At 33.6% G+C, this 18,152-nt stretch overlaps 3 protein-coding genes and 1 long non-coding RNA gene across 5 annotated transcripts; all 4 read right to left on the reverse strand.

Annotated features, from left to right (window-relative positions):
- Positions 1–100: 100 nt before the first annotated feature.
- LOC112775164 (uncharacterized) lies at positions 101–4,059 on the reverse strand. The gene is made up of 2 exons (XM_025818653.3): positions 2,832–4,059; positions 101–2,535 (listed from the first exon to the last, which is right to left on the reverse strand). Exon 2 carries the CDS (start codon positions 2,527–2,529, stop codon positions 1,162–1,164), a length of 1,368 nt encoding a protein of 455 aa, XP_025674438.1. The 5' UTR covers positions 2,530–2,535; positions 2,832–4,059; the 3' UTR covers positions 101–1,161.
- On the reverse strand, positions 382–1,050 carry LOC140182171 (uncharacterized). Its single transcript, XM_072228297.1, has one exon. The coding sequence runs from the start codon at positions 1,048–1,050 to the stop codon at positions 382–384; it is 669 nt and encodes a 222-aa protein (XP_072084398.1).
- A 2,854-nt stretch (positions 4,060–6,913) lies between the features above and the next one.
- Positions 6,914–9,824, reverse strand: LOC140173174 (uncharacterized). Its single transcript, XM_072228298.1, has 8 exons — positions 9,196–9,824; positions 8,822–9,021; positions 8,591–8,703; positions 8,340–8,489; positions 8,171–8,196; positions 7,817–8,056; positions 7,553–7,658; positions 6,914–6,994 (listed from the first exon to the last, which is right to left on the reverse strand). The coding sequence occupies exons 1-8, from the start codon at positions 9,822–9,824 to the stop codon at positions 6,914–6,916; spliced, it is 1,545 nt and encodes a 514-aa protein (XP_072084399.1).
- A 1,411-nt stretch (positions 9,825–11,235) lies between these two features.
- Positions 11,236–13,452, reverse strand: LOC112777032 (uncharacterized). 2 transcript variants are annotated; one of them, XR_011877399.1, is made up of 5 exons: positions 13,165–13,452; positions 12,516–12,584; positions 12,320–12,364; positions 12,191–12,241; positions 11,236–11,510 (listed from the first exon to the last, which is right to left on the reverse strand). It is a non-coding gene; the product is annotated as an uncharacterized lncRNA (long non-coding RNA). The 2 variants fall into 2 exon arrangements; XR_011877398.1 differs by lacking the exon at positions 11,236–11,510 and having other exon boundaries at positions 12,176–12,364; positions 13,165–13,415.
- Positions 13,453–18,152: the final 4,700 nt, after the last annotated feature.

Below are 18,152 nucleotides of genomic sequence, written 5' to 3' on the forward strand. Positions count from 1 at the left end.
GATAAAGACTTAGTTATAAACTTTTGTTAAGGTGAAAGACTTCAAAATTTTAAAATAGAGATCTATTTATAAATTTAACTCAACTATTACATAACCTTAAAATTAAACCTAATATCAATTGATCTTGAGAGAGCACAATGTAGATTTAACTTAAATTTAAAGAACATAATTTGAGTACATATGTTCTTATGAACATTACAATGTCAATGAATTATTGCTTGAATTACTAGATCAGTTATAGTAGGTGTACATAAAAAATCACTTATCTAATCAACTACAGCTAATTTGATTGTTGATTTCTAATGTTGATAGCAGTTTTGTTACTGGATCTTTCCCTTAAACTCGATTCACTTGCGTATCAACTTTTTCCTTCCATGCCCCTCAGATTTGAAACTGATCCGTCATACCAAGATGTGCCATAAGAAGCCAAACATGTGTAAGAAGCTCTCCACCACGCCTTAGCTGCTGAGCATGATGAATCCCATTACAGTGGCAAGCAGCATAAGCCAGCATTTCAACCCACACTTCACTAATTACCTTCCACATCTGGTTTTCCCTCCAATCTTTCTTTTCCTTCAACTCTCTGATTAGTGTTGCCAGCATGCACCCTTCGAAAAACAGTGACTTGCTTTTATCTCCTTTTACCTGTGAAGGAGGAACCTTCTTACTCTCCTTGCAAATCTTGAGTAGCTTCTTGCAAGCTTTGTTCATGTTCTGTATGGATCTTCTCTCCTTGAAAAATTCAATCGCCTCCGCGCACGTGTCTTGGAACCTGATCTCCCCAATTCCATTCGGCAGCATGAACGGACTCATAACCAAAAGATGCAGCATATAATCTGATAATAATTTGCTTGCTTTTTTGTAATTCGGTTTCCCGGTTAAATCACCGGTGTCTGAAATGTAGCATAATTCAGTTGCTATGTGCCAAAGAAGAACGCTCTTGTCAAATTCTTTCTCAACACTCCACCTTACATCATCATCATCTAAAGTTTGAAGCACTTGGCCGCCTCTGTGGTTGCAAAATTTCTTTATCTCGTTTGCCACCTTCATCTCATCCTTAATCTCTTTCGCGACGAGTTCGATTTTTGTTCTCAAGTGCTGAAAGATGATATTCTTGAGGTCATCATCTACAATCTCAAAATCGTCATGCGTGAATTTCTGTTAGTCTTGATAAACACCTTGAATCATTTGAGCAACACAACACTTGGCCACACCATTTTTGAAAGCATTTCTACACTTGAGGCAGAATTTATGTCTTGAAATCTTGTAAAGGACGCCGCATCTTTCCCTCTTGGCTTTCAAGCAAAAGCTTATGAGGTTAAACTGGCCAATTCTCCCTGACCACTTGTTGTTTTCTCCGAATTGGAGTTTCGAAACGGCCGAAATCAAAAGAGAAGCCACTCTGTTCTTGTGCTTACTCAGCAATAGTTTTGTCCAATCTGAGAAGAATAAAGAAAATATTGAATACAATTCTAGGAAGACAGATCCATACAGCAACACATATGTGATGATCAATTCGGCTTTCGGATACGGACTCTTCTCCATGACATAGAACGCACACAGCACACTGACACTGCACGATAGCGTTAAGAAGCGGAAAAAAACACCAATAGAGGAATAAACCAGTTTCGCCTTTGTGTAGAACAGATCATACATGAAACCAAGCTCAACCTCCATCACCTCGAAAACTTGCTCGCTTTTCGCATTTTGTAAAGACAGTCTGCTTTCCAAGACATCGTGGACGGTGAGAATGAGATCAGCGAAAAGTCGCTTGAAAGTCTTCAAGAACTTGTCAGCAGTGGTCACAACTTGAGTTCCACCGAAAGTGTCGGTTTCCGGTAACGGAATAATGTTCCCTTCAGCGGCAGCATGAGTTTGATCACCGACATAGGGAGATTCAATTAGGCTTTCTACGTTAACAGAGAAACCTTCTCGAGATGCAGCCATGTAGGACTCCATGTATCTCGCATAATTAGGCCCTGGATCCGGCTCCGGAAACAAGGATTCCTTGAAACGTTGGTTGCTTGCTGATCTTAAACCCCAAATTCTCTCCCCAATTTTGACAATACCAGCTATTAATATTGGTATTGCCAAAACATTCAAGTCGGTGTTCGGCGTCCATGCTCTGATAAGGATATAAATGGCAACCATGACTTGAAAACCAAAGGTTATCAATTTCCTTGGCCACAGCTGATTGTCTTCCATTGAATAAGCCGTTATGGTGTCCGGGCCGCCGAGGTGAAGGAGAAGAAGTGGGGCCCAGAGAGCCATAACGACTTGCTTTGGCGCAACAGAATCACTGTTCTGTTCTGTTACTTTGCTTGAAATGACGCCGAGTGAGATTGTTGCAAGCCAATCTGCATACATGTAGGATATCCAAAGTATGAATCGGAGCAAGATGTTTCTGCTGCGCTTTCTCTTGCTTCCAAGAAAGATGAGGATGGTTTGCAATGTGAGGCTCCAGAGAACCATAATGCGGATCTTCCATTTGTCCCAGTTTTCCTGCCAGGTAGCTGAAAAAAGCAGCATTGAAACCTGAAAATGTTTGGCGGAGAGTAATGAATAATGCTTCTACTTCATTTTCTTGTTAGAGAAATGACATATATAATGAATAGCAGCATCGTTCTCGTGAGACCTGAAAATCCTTGGCGGAGAAGAATATAATGAATAAAGCTTCTACTTATTCATTTTCTTGATATCTGAAAATTTAGTTTTATCTCCAATGTGATGCTTGCTTATGTTGGGGAAATGACATTCACATATATATGCTGCTTAGGATTAACTTAAGTATGCAATTAGAGAATGACATTTGAAGCAATGATGCCACAAACCTGTGACTAGAACTTCTGCAGAAAGTGGCGGTTCGAAGTTCAAAACAATGAAATGCCTGTACTGTAAGAAATTCACATCAATGGTAGAGTTAAGAAATTGTCCCGACAATAACTACATATATGGCATTATCATCACTTGTTTAGAACAGAATGCTGGTGAATAATAAAAAAAAATATGGTGACTTCCCTCGAACGAAGAATAGCGTCAATAGAAAAAATATTAATTTATAAAATAATGGAAAGGAGAAATTAAAGTATCATCCAACCAAATAAAAAAAAAACAAAAAAACAAAAATACTATTTGTACCCCAAAATTAACCAGTAAAATCAACTACTAATATATTTGTGTATAAATACATGTGTAGTTCAATTTATTTTCAAAGTGTATTTATATTCTAACATGTATTTTATATTAGTAACAAATTTTGATGGTTGATTTTAGTATAAACATAGTATAATAAAAAAAAAAGGGTCATCCAAATTTATGAAGTATGATGGTTAGGTAAGCCACTGAGAGAACTCTTAGCGAGGGATTTGAGTCCACTATGCTATATATCTAACATAAAATAATTTGTTCATTGGTATAATCAAGGTTCTGAAATCAGTTCAAATTGACTGGATAACTGCAAACTGATGGAAATAACAGTTCTAAAACCAAAAATTTAAAAAATTGACGTTGAACCGTCGAACCGAAACTCGGCCAATGTTTTAAATTTTTGCAAAAATGGCGCCATTAAGAGCCCTAACTATTACCAACCTAACCATAACTCCACAACGCGTAGCACTCCTTCCAATCACCTTCGAGCTCACTCCCTCACTTCTGTCGAGCCACCGGTCTACTCTCGCCGCCGTCACAACTTGGATCTTCAAATGCAAAAAAGAGGCAGCCCTAGGCCTCCATCTCCTCGCCCTTCTTCAAGTTGTCCAGCCACCGGCGCTATTGTGTCTGCTCCGCCGCCGCTCGCGCTGCTCTAGCGTCACATCAATGCGTCTATTCCACCTCTTTTTGCCGCGTTTCCGCTGCTTTTCAACCTCTGTTCCATCGCGTTTCCATCGATATTCATCCTCTGTTCTGCCGCGCTCCAGCCCTTGTCTTCCACTTCGAGTTCCTCATCTGTGCTCTCTCTTCCTCGCATGTTTGAGTTCCAGTCCTCGTTTGTGCTCTCTTTCTCTCATCTGTTCGAGTTTGTGCTCCATCTTCCTCAACTGTAAAAGGTAATTTTTATTCATTGTTCTTGTTGGTACTGGTTTCTTCTTTATTACGTTGTTTTTCTTGCTACCGTTTAAAGTTTAATTTAACATTTGTTGTTTTTTGTTTTGTATCTTACATTTTAAACCCTTGTTTATTACGTTGTTGTTTTGCTTTTGTTTCTTATCTAGTTTTGCTAGTTTTTCACTGCTATTTTTAAAATTGCCATTGTTGTTACTGATGGTGTGAAAACTCTCGTTAATGATGTTGTTTTATTAATTTCTTTTTACCTGCAAAATTCGAACTTATATTTTTTATTTCAACATTGAAAATAACAAAAGTTCCATTAGTGTTTGATGCTGTGAAAAATCTTGTTGCTGATGCTGTCTTATTAAGATTCTGCCGTTGTAGCACTCATACACATGGTGTTTGATCAAATGCCTAAAAGAAATTAGAAAAATCTTTCAATGAATGTAATGAATTAATTATTTGACTTTAGTATTTGTATTTTCTTTTTGAATTTTTTAGATTTTGATGGATAAATGAATATCATAAGTATGTAAAAAAAAATAGTAGTACTGGAAAAAATTTATTATTAGGGATGAATGTTTATCAATTAATTTGTACTTGGGTTAGTTATAGTAGTGGTATGATTTTGGAAAATATATGAATTAAGTTAAATAGTCCTATAATTTAAATGACATTTTAAAGTTTATATTATACTATAATTATATTTTAGTGTATTTATTTATATTTTAAATATTAATTTATTATAAAACAGTTGTTTCGATTGAATTATGATTAAATCGGTTGAATCAACGAATTAATGAATTAGTAATTAAAATGATTTGATAATCAGTTCGATGACCGGTTCGATTTTTAAAACTTTGGGTATAATACATACTAACGGAGGCAAGTTCAAACACTTTTTTTTTAAATTAAATTATATATTTTTTAAAATTTTAAATTTTAAATTATTAATTAAAAAATAAATATTAAATTTAAAAAGCTATAAATTATTTAACATTTAGAATGTATGGAATAAATAAACTTAAATTAAATAAGATATGACAAAAAAAAAACTGTTACGTTCTTAAAAATATGTAACAAAAATATAAAATCAAAATGAAGATTTATACATATTATTTATGAAGTAGTTATTTATAAATGTTGTTAAATATATTTGTTTTTTTTAACTTTATTTAATTTAGAATATATATAAAAATTTATATTTAAAGTATTTTTTATTATAATTTTAATAGATAAAAAAATTGTATTTTTTAAATTTTATATTATCTTAAATTATTTTTAATTTTACTATACTTTTAGAATTATTATTTTTATTTTCATTATATCCTTTTTTGGTATTATGTTATTCTCTTCTCTAACTATTTTATGTATATAAATCAATTATTATCTCATCGCTACTATTATTATATTGCATTATTCTCTTAATCTTCCTTCTTTTTTATTCTACTTCCACTACAAAAAAGGTTAAAATGGCAGTTTTTTTAGAAATTACGGCGGTTCCAACCGCCATTATTACCAAAAACAGTGTCTCCAAGAAACGTCGATATTCTAGACGCGATGCTGATTATTACGGCGGTTTTCAGAAAACCGCCACAATTACCTATAGATAATACAGTGATTTTTTGAATTGTTTAAAATGGCAGCTATAACCACCATTCTTACCATGATGTAGTGGTAGGGGTGGCAAACGGGCCTAAATCCATCGGGTCGGCTCGCGTAACCCGCCAAAAAAGGCGGGCTGAGCTGGAAAATTGGGACCGCCAAATAGCAAAAGTCCGCCTAACCAGCACTGCTGAAACTGCGGATTTTGGCAGGGCGGGGCGGGCTTCCCCGCCGGGCTTAGTATTTCTTTGGCAAGGGGTATTTTTACAATTTTTTTGCCAAAATCTAACTTCTCCCAACCCAACTTACAAGAGAATGAAGATGAAAATTGAATATTTTGGACTATGTTTATTTTGTTTTAGAGACTATATTTATAATTATGTTTTGGATTATGTTTATTTTGTTTTGAGAATATTTATAATTACAAAGACTTTAATGTTTGTGAATATAAAAATTATAATTTATTTATACTTTTAGAAATTATAATAGTTAAAAGTAAAAAATAGAAGAAAATTTTTTATGCCTTTATATATATATTATTTAATAGTTAAAAATAAAATAAAAAATAGGATATTTGGTGGGTTTAACCCGCCGGCCCGCCAATCCGCCATTAGGCGGGGCGGGCTGAAATTCTGGGACCGCCTCACTAGACGGGGCGGGGCAGGTCAGCCTGCCAAAGGGCGGGCTTCTGGTAGGGCGGAGCGAGGCTGGCTTCCCCGCTTGCCACCCCTATGTAGTGGCATCATTTTTGTTTAAAATGGCGGTTTCTAACCGCCGTTTTTACTATTATAACCGCCATTTTTACCATTTTTACCAGGATATAATGACATCTTTTGTGTTTAAAATGGCAGTTTCTAACCGCCGGTTTTACCAAAATATAATGGCATCATTTTCGTTTAAAATGACAGTTTTTAACTGCCGTTTCTACCAGTGTATAATGCCATCATTTTCATTTAAAAGGGGGGTTTCTAACCGCCGTTTGTACCTAATTATGATGACAATTTTATGCTTTTTAAAATAAGATTGAAACCACCAATTTAAAGTGATATTTTCGAAACTCACTTAAAAATCTCGTAATAACCAAAAGGCATAGCCATAAATCAAACATCATAAGATAATTTTTAATTCATACATGATCCAAAAGTCATAATCCAAGTCATAATTAAAATGGTATAATCCAAAAACAAAGTATCAAAGATTTTTCAATAATACGTCTTAACATATAATCCTTAATACATAAATTCTTTATCATGCAAGCATGTCATGCTTCCTTGTTGTTTGCTCCAGAAGACCTACTTCCTAACTCTTTTGGAGATGGAATCTCACTCTCTTGATCCAATCCCTACAACAAAAATATAATTATTATGAGTACAAAAAATACAAGAAAAAGACATATATTGATATATATTTTAATATAGAATTTTATTTTTTCCTATAAAGTTCTCTACCCTTCCACCTATCACTAATGCTATTGAAATTTTCCTTATTAAAAACAGAACTAATCTATCAAAGGATTTCTCACAGCCACAAACTGAAAAGTTCCATTCCATTTCCTTCTTTCTTCAATTATTTATGAATTAATTGAGCTAATATGAAAGCGCTCAGCACAATATTTCATTATTGTACTAGTGTACTACAACATTATCTGATCAATAGCAAGAACTAAGAAATAGAGGAACGATAAGAAAATCTATAATCAAAATTAATAAAAAAGGTTTTAGAGGTTGATGGTTTGCATGATTTTTGGACACTATATGATTTTTGGCTAAGTATCTCAAATCCATGCACAGTAATCATAATATCTGAGTTCATAAACTATTATGATAGAACAAGATATTAGTTATTATATCCACAAATACTAGCTCAATATTAGCAAAAAAATTATCACTTTTCTAGTTACCTGCGTAGGAAACCAAGTTACAAAATCTTTATTGACTCTTTTTTCTATCTTTACATTTGAAGGCTTTCTACCTTTAGATCGTCTTCGTACAAAATCTTTGAAGTCACTGTCAAATATGAAAGTTTAACTCTAACTAAACAACTATTTTCAAGTAAATAAAAAAATATGTACACAAATCCGTAAGCACTTACTCAATGAACAGTTTAACATATGGACAATTTAGAATCACATAACGATGTGCTTGTTTTTTTTTTCATAAGTGACAACTCAAATGCTGTGAAAGTTCCCTTAGAGTTACCCATTTGTGAAAAAAGCGAATCCACATGTGTACTGTAATTACCATCTGGACAATCATCAACACGTGGTGGCCTATTAAATCTTGTCTCAATCCTTTCTAAGTATCGAGAGCAAAATGTAAGAGCTTCTTCAGCTACATATCCCTCAGCTATAGAACCTTCTGATTTAGCTTTGTTTCGTACATAGAACTTCAAATGTCCAAAATACCTAGTTTGTATAATTGGCTTTAGTAAGCAAGATATAACTAAGTGACAGGTTAAATGAACAATGTTTGAAAAGAGATATTTATCTTTCAATAGGATACATCCACCTATAGTGTACTGATCCTCCAAATTTTGCTTCATCAACTAGATGACAGGTTAAATGAACCATGATTGTAAAGAAAGAATGAGGGAACAACATTTCTAAATGACAAAGGGTAAGGATTATTCAAGGTTGGAGCTTCTCAAGTTCTGTAAGACTTAAGCTTTTAGAGCACAACTGCAGTAACTTTATCTGGTAGCACATTACGTATGGAAATGGGTAATAGTTGCTGCATAAGGACGTAGCAATCATGGCTCTTCAATCCAGAGAGCTTTCTTTGCTTCAGGTCAACACACCGTGAAATATTACTCGAGAGACCATCTGGTACTCTAATATTCTTTATAGTACGCAAGAATATATCTTTCATAAAATTTGACATTGTGAACAAAAAGGGATGATATCTCCCATTTTCATCTGGCTATAAATCTTTCCTTATACCCATTTCTTTAAGATTCTTACGAGCTTTGAGATTATATCCTTTGACCTTCCAGTCTCATTGAGCAAAGTGTATAACACATTGTCGCAAACATTCTTTTCAATATGCATAACATCTAGATTGTAGCACAATAAGTTAGACCCTTAATAAGGAAGATAAAAAAAATATGCTTTTCTTCCTCCATATCCCCGATTCATCATCTTCTTCAACAACTTTTCGTCGAGTCCTCTTACCTTTATTTGCATGTAGTTCCTTCCCAAATGAAACATTGATGCCTTCAAGTTGTTCCAATATTTCTGACTCTGTTAGTGCTGCTGGAGAATCCCTCAACTCAACTTTTCTATTAAATTTTGCACGACTTAGCCTAAACTTATGACCCCTTTCTAAGAAACGGCGATGCCCCAAAAAACACCATTTTCCACCATGCTTTAATCTATATGAATCAGTGTTAAAGTTACATGTGGGACAAGCATATTTACTGTGTACGTTCCACCCAGATAAGTTACCAAGGCCTGAAAAATCACTAATTATCCATATTAATGCTACTCGCAATGTAAATATTTCATTCTTGAACCTATCTAATGTTTGAACACCATCATGCTATAACTCTTTTAACTCTTTGATAAAAAGTTGTAAGTATACGTCTATGTTGTTCTCCGGCATTTTCTCTCCGAGAATAATCATTGACAAGATAAGTGATGTTGGCTTCATGCACTCCCATGGAGGTCGATTGTATGGAATAAGCACCATTGGCCAAACGCTATAGTTTGTACACATAGCTCCAAAGGGGTTGAATCCATCAGCTGCAAGACCAAGACGTATATTTCGAGGATCTTCGGCAAACCTATCATGAAGTAAATCGAATGTCTTCCAAGCTTCAGAATCCCGCGGATGCCTCATCTTCGAATCTTTCTTTTCTGCCGAAGCATGCCATCGCATTGATTGAACAGTCTTAGAACACATGAATAATCGTTGAAGTCTCAGTTTTAGTGGAAAATATCGCAAGATCTTTGCCGGTTTATTCTCTTTAGCATCGCTCCATTTAGATGTCTTGCATCTTTTGCATTCTTGCAAATCTTCATCCTCCCCCCAATATAACATGCAGTCATTAGGGCAAGCAGGTATCTTGGTATAATTAAGCCCTAGTTTGTTTATGATTTTCTTGGCCTCATAGAATGTATTTGAAATCTTTGCATTTTCAAAAGCATCTTTTATTAACTTGAGGATTTCGGTCATGGTTTTGTCGCTTATTCTGTATAAACACTTTATATGATACAGACTAATCAAGAAAGATAGTTTTGAATACGTTGTGCACCCTTCATACAATTGTTCATTACCATCTTCCAACAACTAGTAAAATTCTAATTTTCTCCATTATGCTCTTCATTTTCTGCATTGTCTCCATCTCCATCTCCATCTTCATTCAAGTCAGGTCCAACAACTCCAAACGCGTCATTGAGGATTGTTACCATTGGATGTTGAGATGTCGAATCATCTTGTACAATATGACTAGTTTGATGAGCTTGTGACCCATCCAACTCCAACTGCTTCTTCACCATGCCAATACCAAACTTTGTAATTTTCTGGAAATGGCTTGACTACTAAATGTTCAAAAACTTTTTCTCTTGTTTTCCACTTGCCAAAACCACACACCGGACAAGAGCATTTAATCTGACGACCCCCGAGAGATCGATGCTCAAAAGAAAAATCCAAAAACTTGTTTAGACCATCTTTAAACTCATGCGTATTTTGTGGTTTTTCAATCCATGACTTATCGATTGACATGACTAAGAGAGACTACAAATAGGAATTATAAAAAATCTATTCATTAAATCTCTCTCTCTCTATATATATATATATATATGTGCAAGAAAATTATTCTTGTATGCGCAAATTAGATATTAAAAACTTACTTTCTTAAATAGTATTCTAAAAGAAAATATAAGAAAATTATAATTACCTCTTTCAAATGATAATTCTGTGACAGTCATAATAGTTTTGTGAATTTTTTTTTTCAAGTAGTTGTGTATATGCAAATTAATTTTTTCTACAAAATATAGAAGGAAAATAAATGAATAAAGATTATAGTCGCATCCTACTTAATAACTGAAATTAAAATAAACTTAAAACAACCAATTTGGCTAAAGTGTGAAAACCGAAAGATGGAAAATGAGGAATTGGGGTCTGATTCTAATGCTCAAATTGATGCTGAGACGACTTTAGATTCCTTGGAAAAAGTTGCGTGCTTGGAATTCTTTGCTTTCTTATAATTGAGGAATAAAACTACTTATGCATTAAACAAGGAATATATAGACTGAAGAATAATTAGAAAAATTTTAGAAAATTCAAAAAGTTACAATTGAAAAGCAATACAAAATATATATCCTAACAATTGATTTAGAAAATTTGCATGTATCTGAGTGTAACTAGTGTCTATATTCCATTACTAATTAACAACAATGTTATTCATAATTTGAAACGCGCAGCTTAAATCTTAACAACAATTCATTCCAAAGTCATCAAATCCGGCAGCGTTGTTCTGTATTGATTCTTGTTCCATAAAATTCAAAAACAAAGGGCAATATTAATTTATTTTTTCCATAAAACTCAAAAATAACAATTAGAGAAGAAAGGAGGAGGGAATTGATTTAGGCACATCTATAATTCTTGTATTCTTTAAAAATAAAAAGAAGAAAAAAAGGCAGGGTTTGAGTTCACACACAATGATGTAACAAGGGTTTGAGTTCACACACAATGACTGCCACAGAACTATAAAGATTTGAACTGATGAATATATATAATTAATAAGACTAAGACTGGTGGTCTTGGAGCTAGTTCTGGACTATATTCACATTGCTCAGAACCACCATAACCATTAACTCTTACTTCATTGCTCAATGCCAGCAGCAACACCAGTGCCACCTAAAACAGTATATCACTTACAGATTCATTGAATTTCTCCTAGATTAAGAATTTTCTCCAATATGCAAACAACAAAATCAATTTTTAACCATATCACCAAATCAAATGTGTTGCATTAGCATCAATTTTTAACCAAAGATAAAAAATTAAAGTTAGATGAAAAGAAATCCTCAGCGAAGATATAACAGCCAAAGGAAATATCATAACAAGGCTTCCCAGTTTAGGGGAACTATCAATTTTGATTACCCTTGTAGTAAGAATCTAAAATAGTTTTCTTTCATTTTCTAGAAAGCATTCTGCTTCACCTAAACACATATACTCAGGTTTAAGGGAGCTATTGAGCTTACCTTGGTAGCAAGAACTAAATAGTTTTTCTTCTTTTTACAAACAAAGATCCTGTCTAAAAACTTTTAAGGCTAGCAAATGGTTAAAATAACAGGTTATTTGAGATCTCATTTTATTATTAACTTTGAAATCACGGTCTGATGTTCATGATAATCTCAATAATTTTTTTGTTTTGGGATTAAAGAGAAAATTAGACAGCAAAAGAGGAATACAAAGGACAACAGATTCTCTTTATAAAAATGAGCAATCAGAAGAAAGGGTCACCTAAGAAGTAAACAGCAGAGAGCAAAAATCAAAGTTGAACAAGTGAACATCAGATCTAGAAAAGCAAGAACCTTTTTAAGTCTTGCAACTTCTTCAAGGGTCTGTGAATTCACAATGGCAAACTGCACACAGCACAAAAGCAGTATATTCACAATGTTTATAATTTATTTTTTAAGCAGTATATTCACAATGTTTATTACACAATGAATGGAATGGGCCCTCCAATGTGGTTGTTGCTAAGATCACTGCACAAGAAACAGAAAGTTTAATTTTTAGTTCAAATAATTACACAATTGGTGCTTAAGAGGTACTAAACTCTCTCGATTAATCAAACAGAACAATGTTTAACATGTCACTCATCAGTAAACACAATAATGAAATTGAAACAACACTTACATTTCTAAGATGGATGGAAAATTCAAATTCCTACCAAGCTCTCCACCTAAATTCAGGCCATCAAGTCTTCTGTCAACCCAAAATACAAGTTTTACTTAGCCTTATTGCACTTAATTAAGCTCTATCAATCAAACAACTAATGAAACATTGAAAATAATAACATTATCATTTCCAACCAATTATATAGAGCATGCAAACAATAACTCAATATTAACCAAAAATAGTTTAAAAAGAGGAGAACTTATCAGTATCATTTGATAATTGATACCATACAATCACCCAAAATATTAAATATCCAACTTCAGATAAGGATGAATCTACAGTTTTACCACTTCAAAGCATTTGATATTCAGTAACCATCTACAGTTTAGGAGCATTATTTTCATTTAACTATTTTCTCAATAGAATTGCTGCTCGTCACTTTCAAAAGTTTCTTCCGAACCCTAAAAGTTGAAATCGGACAAAATGTCCAAAATATGTATTGCGATACCGTAAGAGGAGGAATGAACCTCTACACCGGTTTTGGTTTGGAAGTTGACAAAGGAATTCCTTTTCTGCGGAATGCAATCCCTAACGGCGGATCTGAATGGAAAGGAAGGAAAGGAGAGACTCGTCAAAAAGGAAGGAAAGGAGAGGAAAGGAAGCTGACCTGGATCGTCGTAGAGGAAGGCGTTGATGATTTTGGCAGAGAAGACACAGAGGACGACAAGGAGAGGAAGATGGAGGAGACGTCATCAGAGGAAATCGCCACTGTAGGAGATTTCGTCGATGGAGATCGATGCCGGAGGAGATGTCACCGGAGAAGATCGTCGGAGAATGCAAGAGGATCGGAGATCGTCGCAGAGGCCATCCAGGAGAACAGCGTCACGGCGTAGTGTTTCAACGAAGTAAGGGTTTCTGAAATTAGGGATTGATAATTCTTGTTTTATACTTAGGTGATAATGGCAGTTCAAAACCGCGCTAATTATAAAAATCGCCACAAATCCAAAAATAAATTATGGCATCAATGAAAAATGTTAGAATATTCAAATGTTATGGCGGTTCTTTAAAACCGCCATAATATAAATGCCATTTTAATCCCTTTTTTTTGTAGTGTTTTATTTTCTCTTTATCCGACTACGTAATTAATTATGATCATTAGTTATATTATTTTTACGTATGCTTGGTAAGTCATTTTTTATTGTTTTAAGGAAAAATTTAAGACGTAATGCATCCAAAATTTTGGGTAAAATTATTAGTATTTGATATCAACAATCTTAAAAAATAGGGTAATTCACACCATCAATTCACTTGAGGATCAAAATTATACCAATATTTTAAAGTGAATTAACTTATATGCATAGTCGTAAAATAAATCTATGTAAGTTAAATCAACTAAATTTGATTTACGTTAATGTAAATTAAATAAATTTGATTCGATTTATTACTTTTGCAACATATACATGTAAATTGAATCTAGTTGATTCGATCATAGTTGTCAGAATCAAATCGGTGATCTAACCGATCAAGTTACTGATTCATTGATTTATTGGTTTAATTGATAAATTACTGGTTGAACCGATAGAACCGGTCCTACGTAAATAAAAAATAAAAAATAGTAAAAAATGAGTAAAGTGACAATTAGGTCTTTAAAGTTTTTGACTTCAGATTAATTAGCTCTTGAAAAATAAAGTACCAATTTAGTTCTCCATGCACGATAGTAAAACGGTGGACACGTTATATCCCTCTATTAATTTATTATGTGAAATTTAATAGTGATGTTTATATATCCCTATTAGTCCTAAGTCGAAATTTTCGAAGACCTACTACTTAACTCAATACTCTAAAAAAGTTTAAAATAAATATCTTTACTAACATGTTAATATGTAAATGTAAATATTAAAATATTTAATACTTATTTTAATAATGGTATAAATTCTAAAGAATTATAAATTAAAAATGAGTATAAAACTAAAATTAAATTAAATAAATATAAAATAATTCAGTTGTGTATGTATATAATATATATAATAATTAGCACATAAAATAGCAAAAGAACACAAGAGCCTGATGGCATACCTTGTTGGAATGCAATAAGAGCACATGAGTTCAGGCTTTAACATAAATGTCAATAATAAAATATTCCTATTTGAATTCAAATAAACTTATGAATGTAAAATAGAGCATTTTAAAAATCATCATTTGACACATTAATATCTAAAAAATCATTATCAGAATTTTTAATGTTTAAAAAATTAATATAAAATATAATTCTTTAAAATAATATAAGAGCCAGAAATAACATATAGTTATACAATATATAATGACCAACTATATTTATATAATATATAATTAAAAAAAAATTAAAATACTATATCAATTAAATTATCATTTAATTTGTGAAATTAAATATAGAATTATTAATTTGATGACGTTAATTCTAACTTAAACTTAAACTTTTCAGAGCATAAAATCATTAAAGCATAAGTTTTAAAATTGGAGTAACGGTAGAATATATATGGAGAGAGGGCAAGGCAACCATCAGTGTTTTGAAAATGATAATAATACTTTTTATTAAGGACAATATTGAAAAATAAAATTAGATACCAAAATTTATGTTTTGCTATTATATATTATTATATATTATTAAGATTTAATTATTTTATCGATTTCTATAGTTTTGCGAAATTTTTAATTAAATTCTTATATTTTTTTTCAATTGAGTTTCTATAACAAATCAGATTTTATAATTAAATCTCTACTAGAATTAACAAAATAATCTGTTAAACAAAACAAATATGCCTAACACTTGACTGAATATTCTATTTTATTTAACGTAATATTTTGTTAATTCTAAATTTTTGTCACATTAGGAACTTAATTATACAATTTGATAAGGTATAGATATCCAATTAAAAAAAATATAGAAATATAATTAAAATTTGATAAAACAATAAGAACTGGCGGAATAATTAAACTTATTATTAAAATATGAATATGATTAAACATTTATATTTAAAGTATAAATAAAAATATAAAAATACAGTGATAATTAATTTTTAGTGTTAATTGAAAATCGATTATACTATTGTGAAAATATTTAATTATTCTAATAAAATCTTACTAATAATTAGGAGTTTAATTTTGATGCACTAACAGTGTAAAACGGTTTACATAACCATATAATAATCACATCTATTATTTTGGATAACCATTTCTAGCACTTCTCTTAGTCATCCTTTTCCCTTATGACTTATGAGGTCTCTTTTTCATAAAACGATTCAATGTTATTGTCTATGTCAGGGACACAAAAAGAGGTGCTATCATTTCATTATTGATTGCAGTGTATTTGGCTTACCAGCATTTTTCAAAAACAAGTTTACAGAAATCACTTGATCAAGGTTCAATTGTTGCCACCATAGCTGTTGTTTGTATCACTATTATATCTTTGTTGTTTCTGATTTGAGTTGCTTTAGAATGTAGACTCATAATATGTTATACATAATAATGCCTAACTGTGGTGATCATTGTGTAATATATCATATTTGAATTTTGTACTTTTTTCACTAATTATTATTGATTCTATTCCGTTCGAGTCAACCGAGGTATGTGTCTCCGACGAGGTTGCTTAGCTCCTGGTAGAGTTATATGTTGTCTAAGAGGTAGTTTCCAAAAATGACCTCGGCGCGATGAAACACGGCGGCGGGAGCACCTGCAAAAAGCACTCCGACGCTCAAGTAAGTATATAAAGTATGAGAGATGAGAATAATAAATTAGAATGGATTCTGTCACCTGTCTTTCTGGGTTATTTGGGATTGGTTTTATAGAAGGGTGAGGTGGTGTCCGTTGCTTTAGTTGTTCCGATATTAGTGGTTTGAGGGAGTGAGTTTCGTTGTAGTTGGTAACGGTCAATGGATAGTCTCTGACTTGCACGTGTGTTTTAGTCAAGTAGCTCGTTTCTGTTTTGATTATCTGTTTCCGTGATTTATGGTCGGTTACTGATGTTGATAAGAAATCCGAGCTTATCGGGGTACACGTCATAACCCCCAAGGTCGGCTGGCATTGTGTGCAAATGGTAGGCGAGCTTATTTTGTCTTTTCGTTCGTGGTTTTTTATCCAAATGATATTTAGAAGAATTTTGGGTGACCTTTGAAGACCATCGTTTCTTCTCTTGCAAAACGTGCCCGCTTTTAATGCGTTCCCTTGCCGTTTGGGTTTTCCATGTCTTTTAGTGGATGAGATTTAAGTTACCCACTAAGTTAGTGGGCTTGCAATAATTTTTCATTGTTTCGGGAACTGCTGTTTCAAATTCTTCCTAGTAGCTGACTCTTGCTATGACTTCCAAAGGTTTGTCCTTTTCTCTGTAATTTCTTTTTCTTTCACTGTTCTTTCTTCTGAAATGGCGAGAGATAAAGAGAAGGTTGTGGAAGATGACAAGGCCAATCCGTATTATTGGGTGCATGATGACGTGAGGACCCGTTCCTCCTCATTTGTTAATTCTGACTCTATGGGTGAGATTCGGGGTTTGAATGTCGTGAAGAGAGGGTCGAATGTTGTTGTTGAGTTCCTCCCATGCTCTAGTGAGGATAGGGTTTGTGAAAGGAGGGGAGATTGGCAATATTTTTACTTTTATACTCTTTGCCTTGTTGAACTTCATGTAAAGTTTCCATTTTTGGCATTTGAATGCGACGTATTGACCCAGTTAAATTGCGCGCCTTCACAGTTGCATCCCAATTCGTGGGCTTTCCTGCGTGCCTTCCAGTGTTTAATGAGCTTTCTCTCTGTTCCCTGCTCTCTTGCTGTATTTTTTTCTTTGTTTCAAGCGAAAGGGGTAAGAAAGGGGTTGTGGGTATGTTTGAGTAGTTACCCTGGTCGTTCTCTCTTTCTTCTTTATAAGTCTTCCTTCAAAAACTTCAAATCCTTGTTTGTTAAAGTGAGAACAGCAGAGTCCGAATATCCTTTTTATCTTGATGATGAATTGATAGAGAGGTTCCCCCTGTACTGGTGCTCGGAACCCTGTCAGATACTTGAGGCTGTGGAGCGAAGTGAGGAAGAAGAGCGTTTGTTGGACTTTTTGGTAGAGAGTTTTGCTGGTGGGGAGTGTCTGTCTATTCCTGATCTTCTTCACTATCATGACTCTGGTGATATGGAGGGTTTGAGAACGTATTTAGGTACTTTCTTGAATGTTCTGTGTTTGTTTTTCGTATGTTTCATTTATTCTGATCTTTTTGTTTCTGTGCAGGTGGGCGAGTTCCTCTTCTTGATCCGTCACGTCTTCAGTCTTTTCTGAAGAAGAAGAAGGAGAAGCTTACTGATGCCTCTGCGGCCGTGAATGAAGTGGGTGGCGATGCTGCTCAATCTGCGGCTCAAGCGGCGTCTTCTATCAAAAGGAAAAGGGATGATGCTGAAAACTCTGTGGAGGTGATCTCGGAGGAGACCAGGGAGGTTGCTGGAGGTGGTAGGGTTGCTTTTGATCGGCAAAAGAAACTTCATAGTTTCATCCCTGGTTCTGGTTCGCATTCTCTGTGGAGTGACCAATTTGACTTTGCTGATCTTTCTGATAAAGTGTCTCAATATCCTGGTGACATGTTGATGACTCGTCGTATTAGTGTGGAATCTCTTGGTAAATTTGTTCAGGTAATGTTTGCTATGGTCCGA

This window comes from Arachis hypogaea, chromosome 19 (assembly GCF_003086295.3).
Source record: "Arachis hypogaea cultivar Tifrunner chromosome 19, arahy.Tifrunner.gnm2.J5K5, whole genome shotgun sequence".
NCBI lineage: Eukaryota > Viridiplantae > Streptophyta > Magnoliopsida > Fabales > Fabaceae > Arachis > Arachis hypogaea.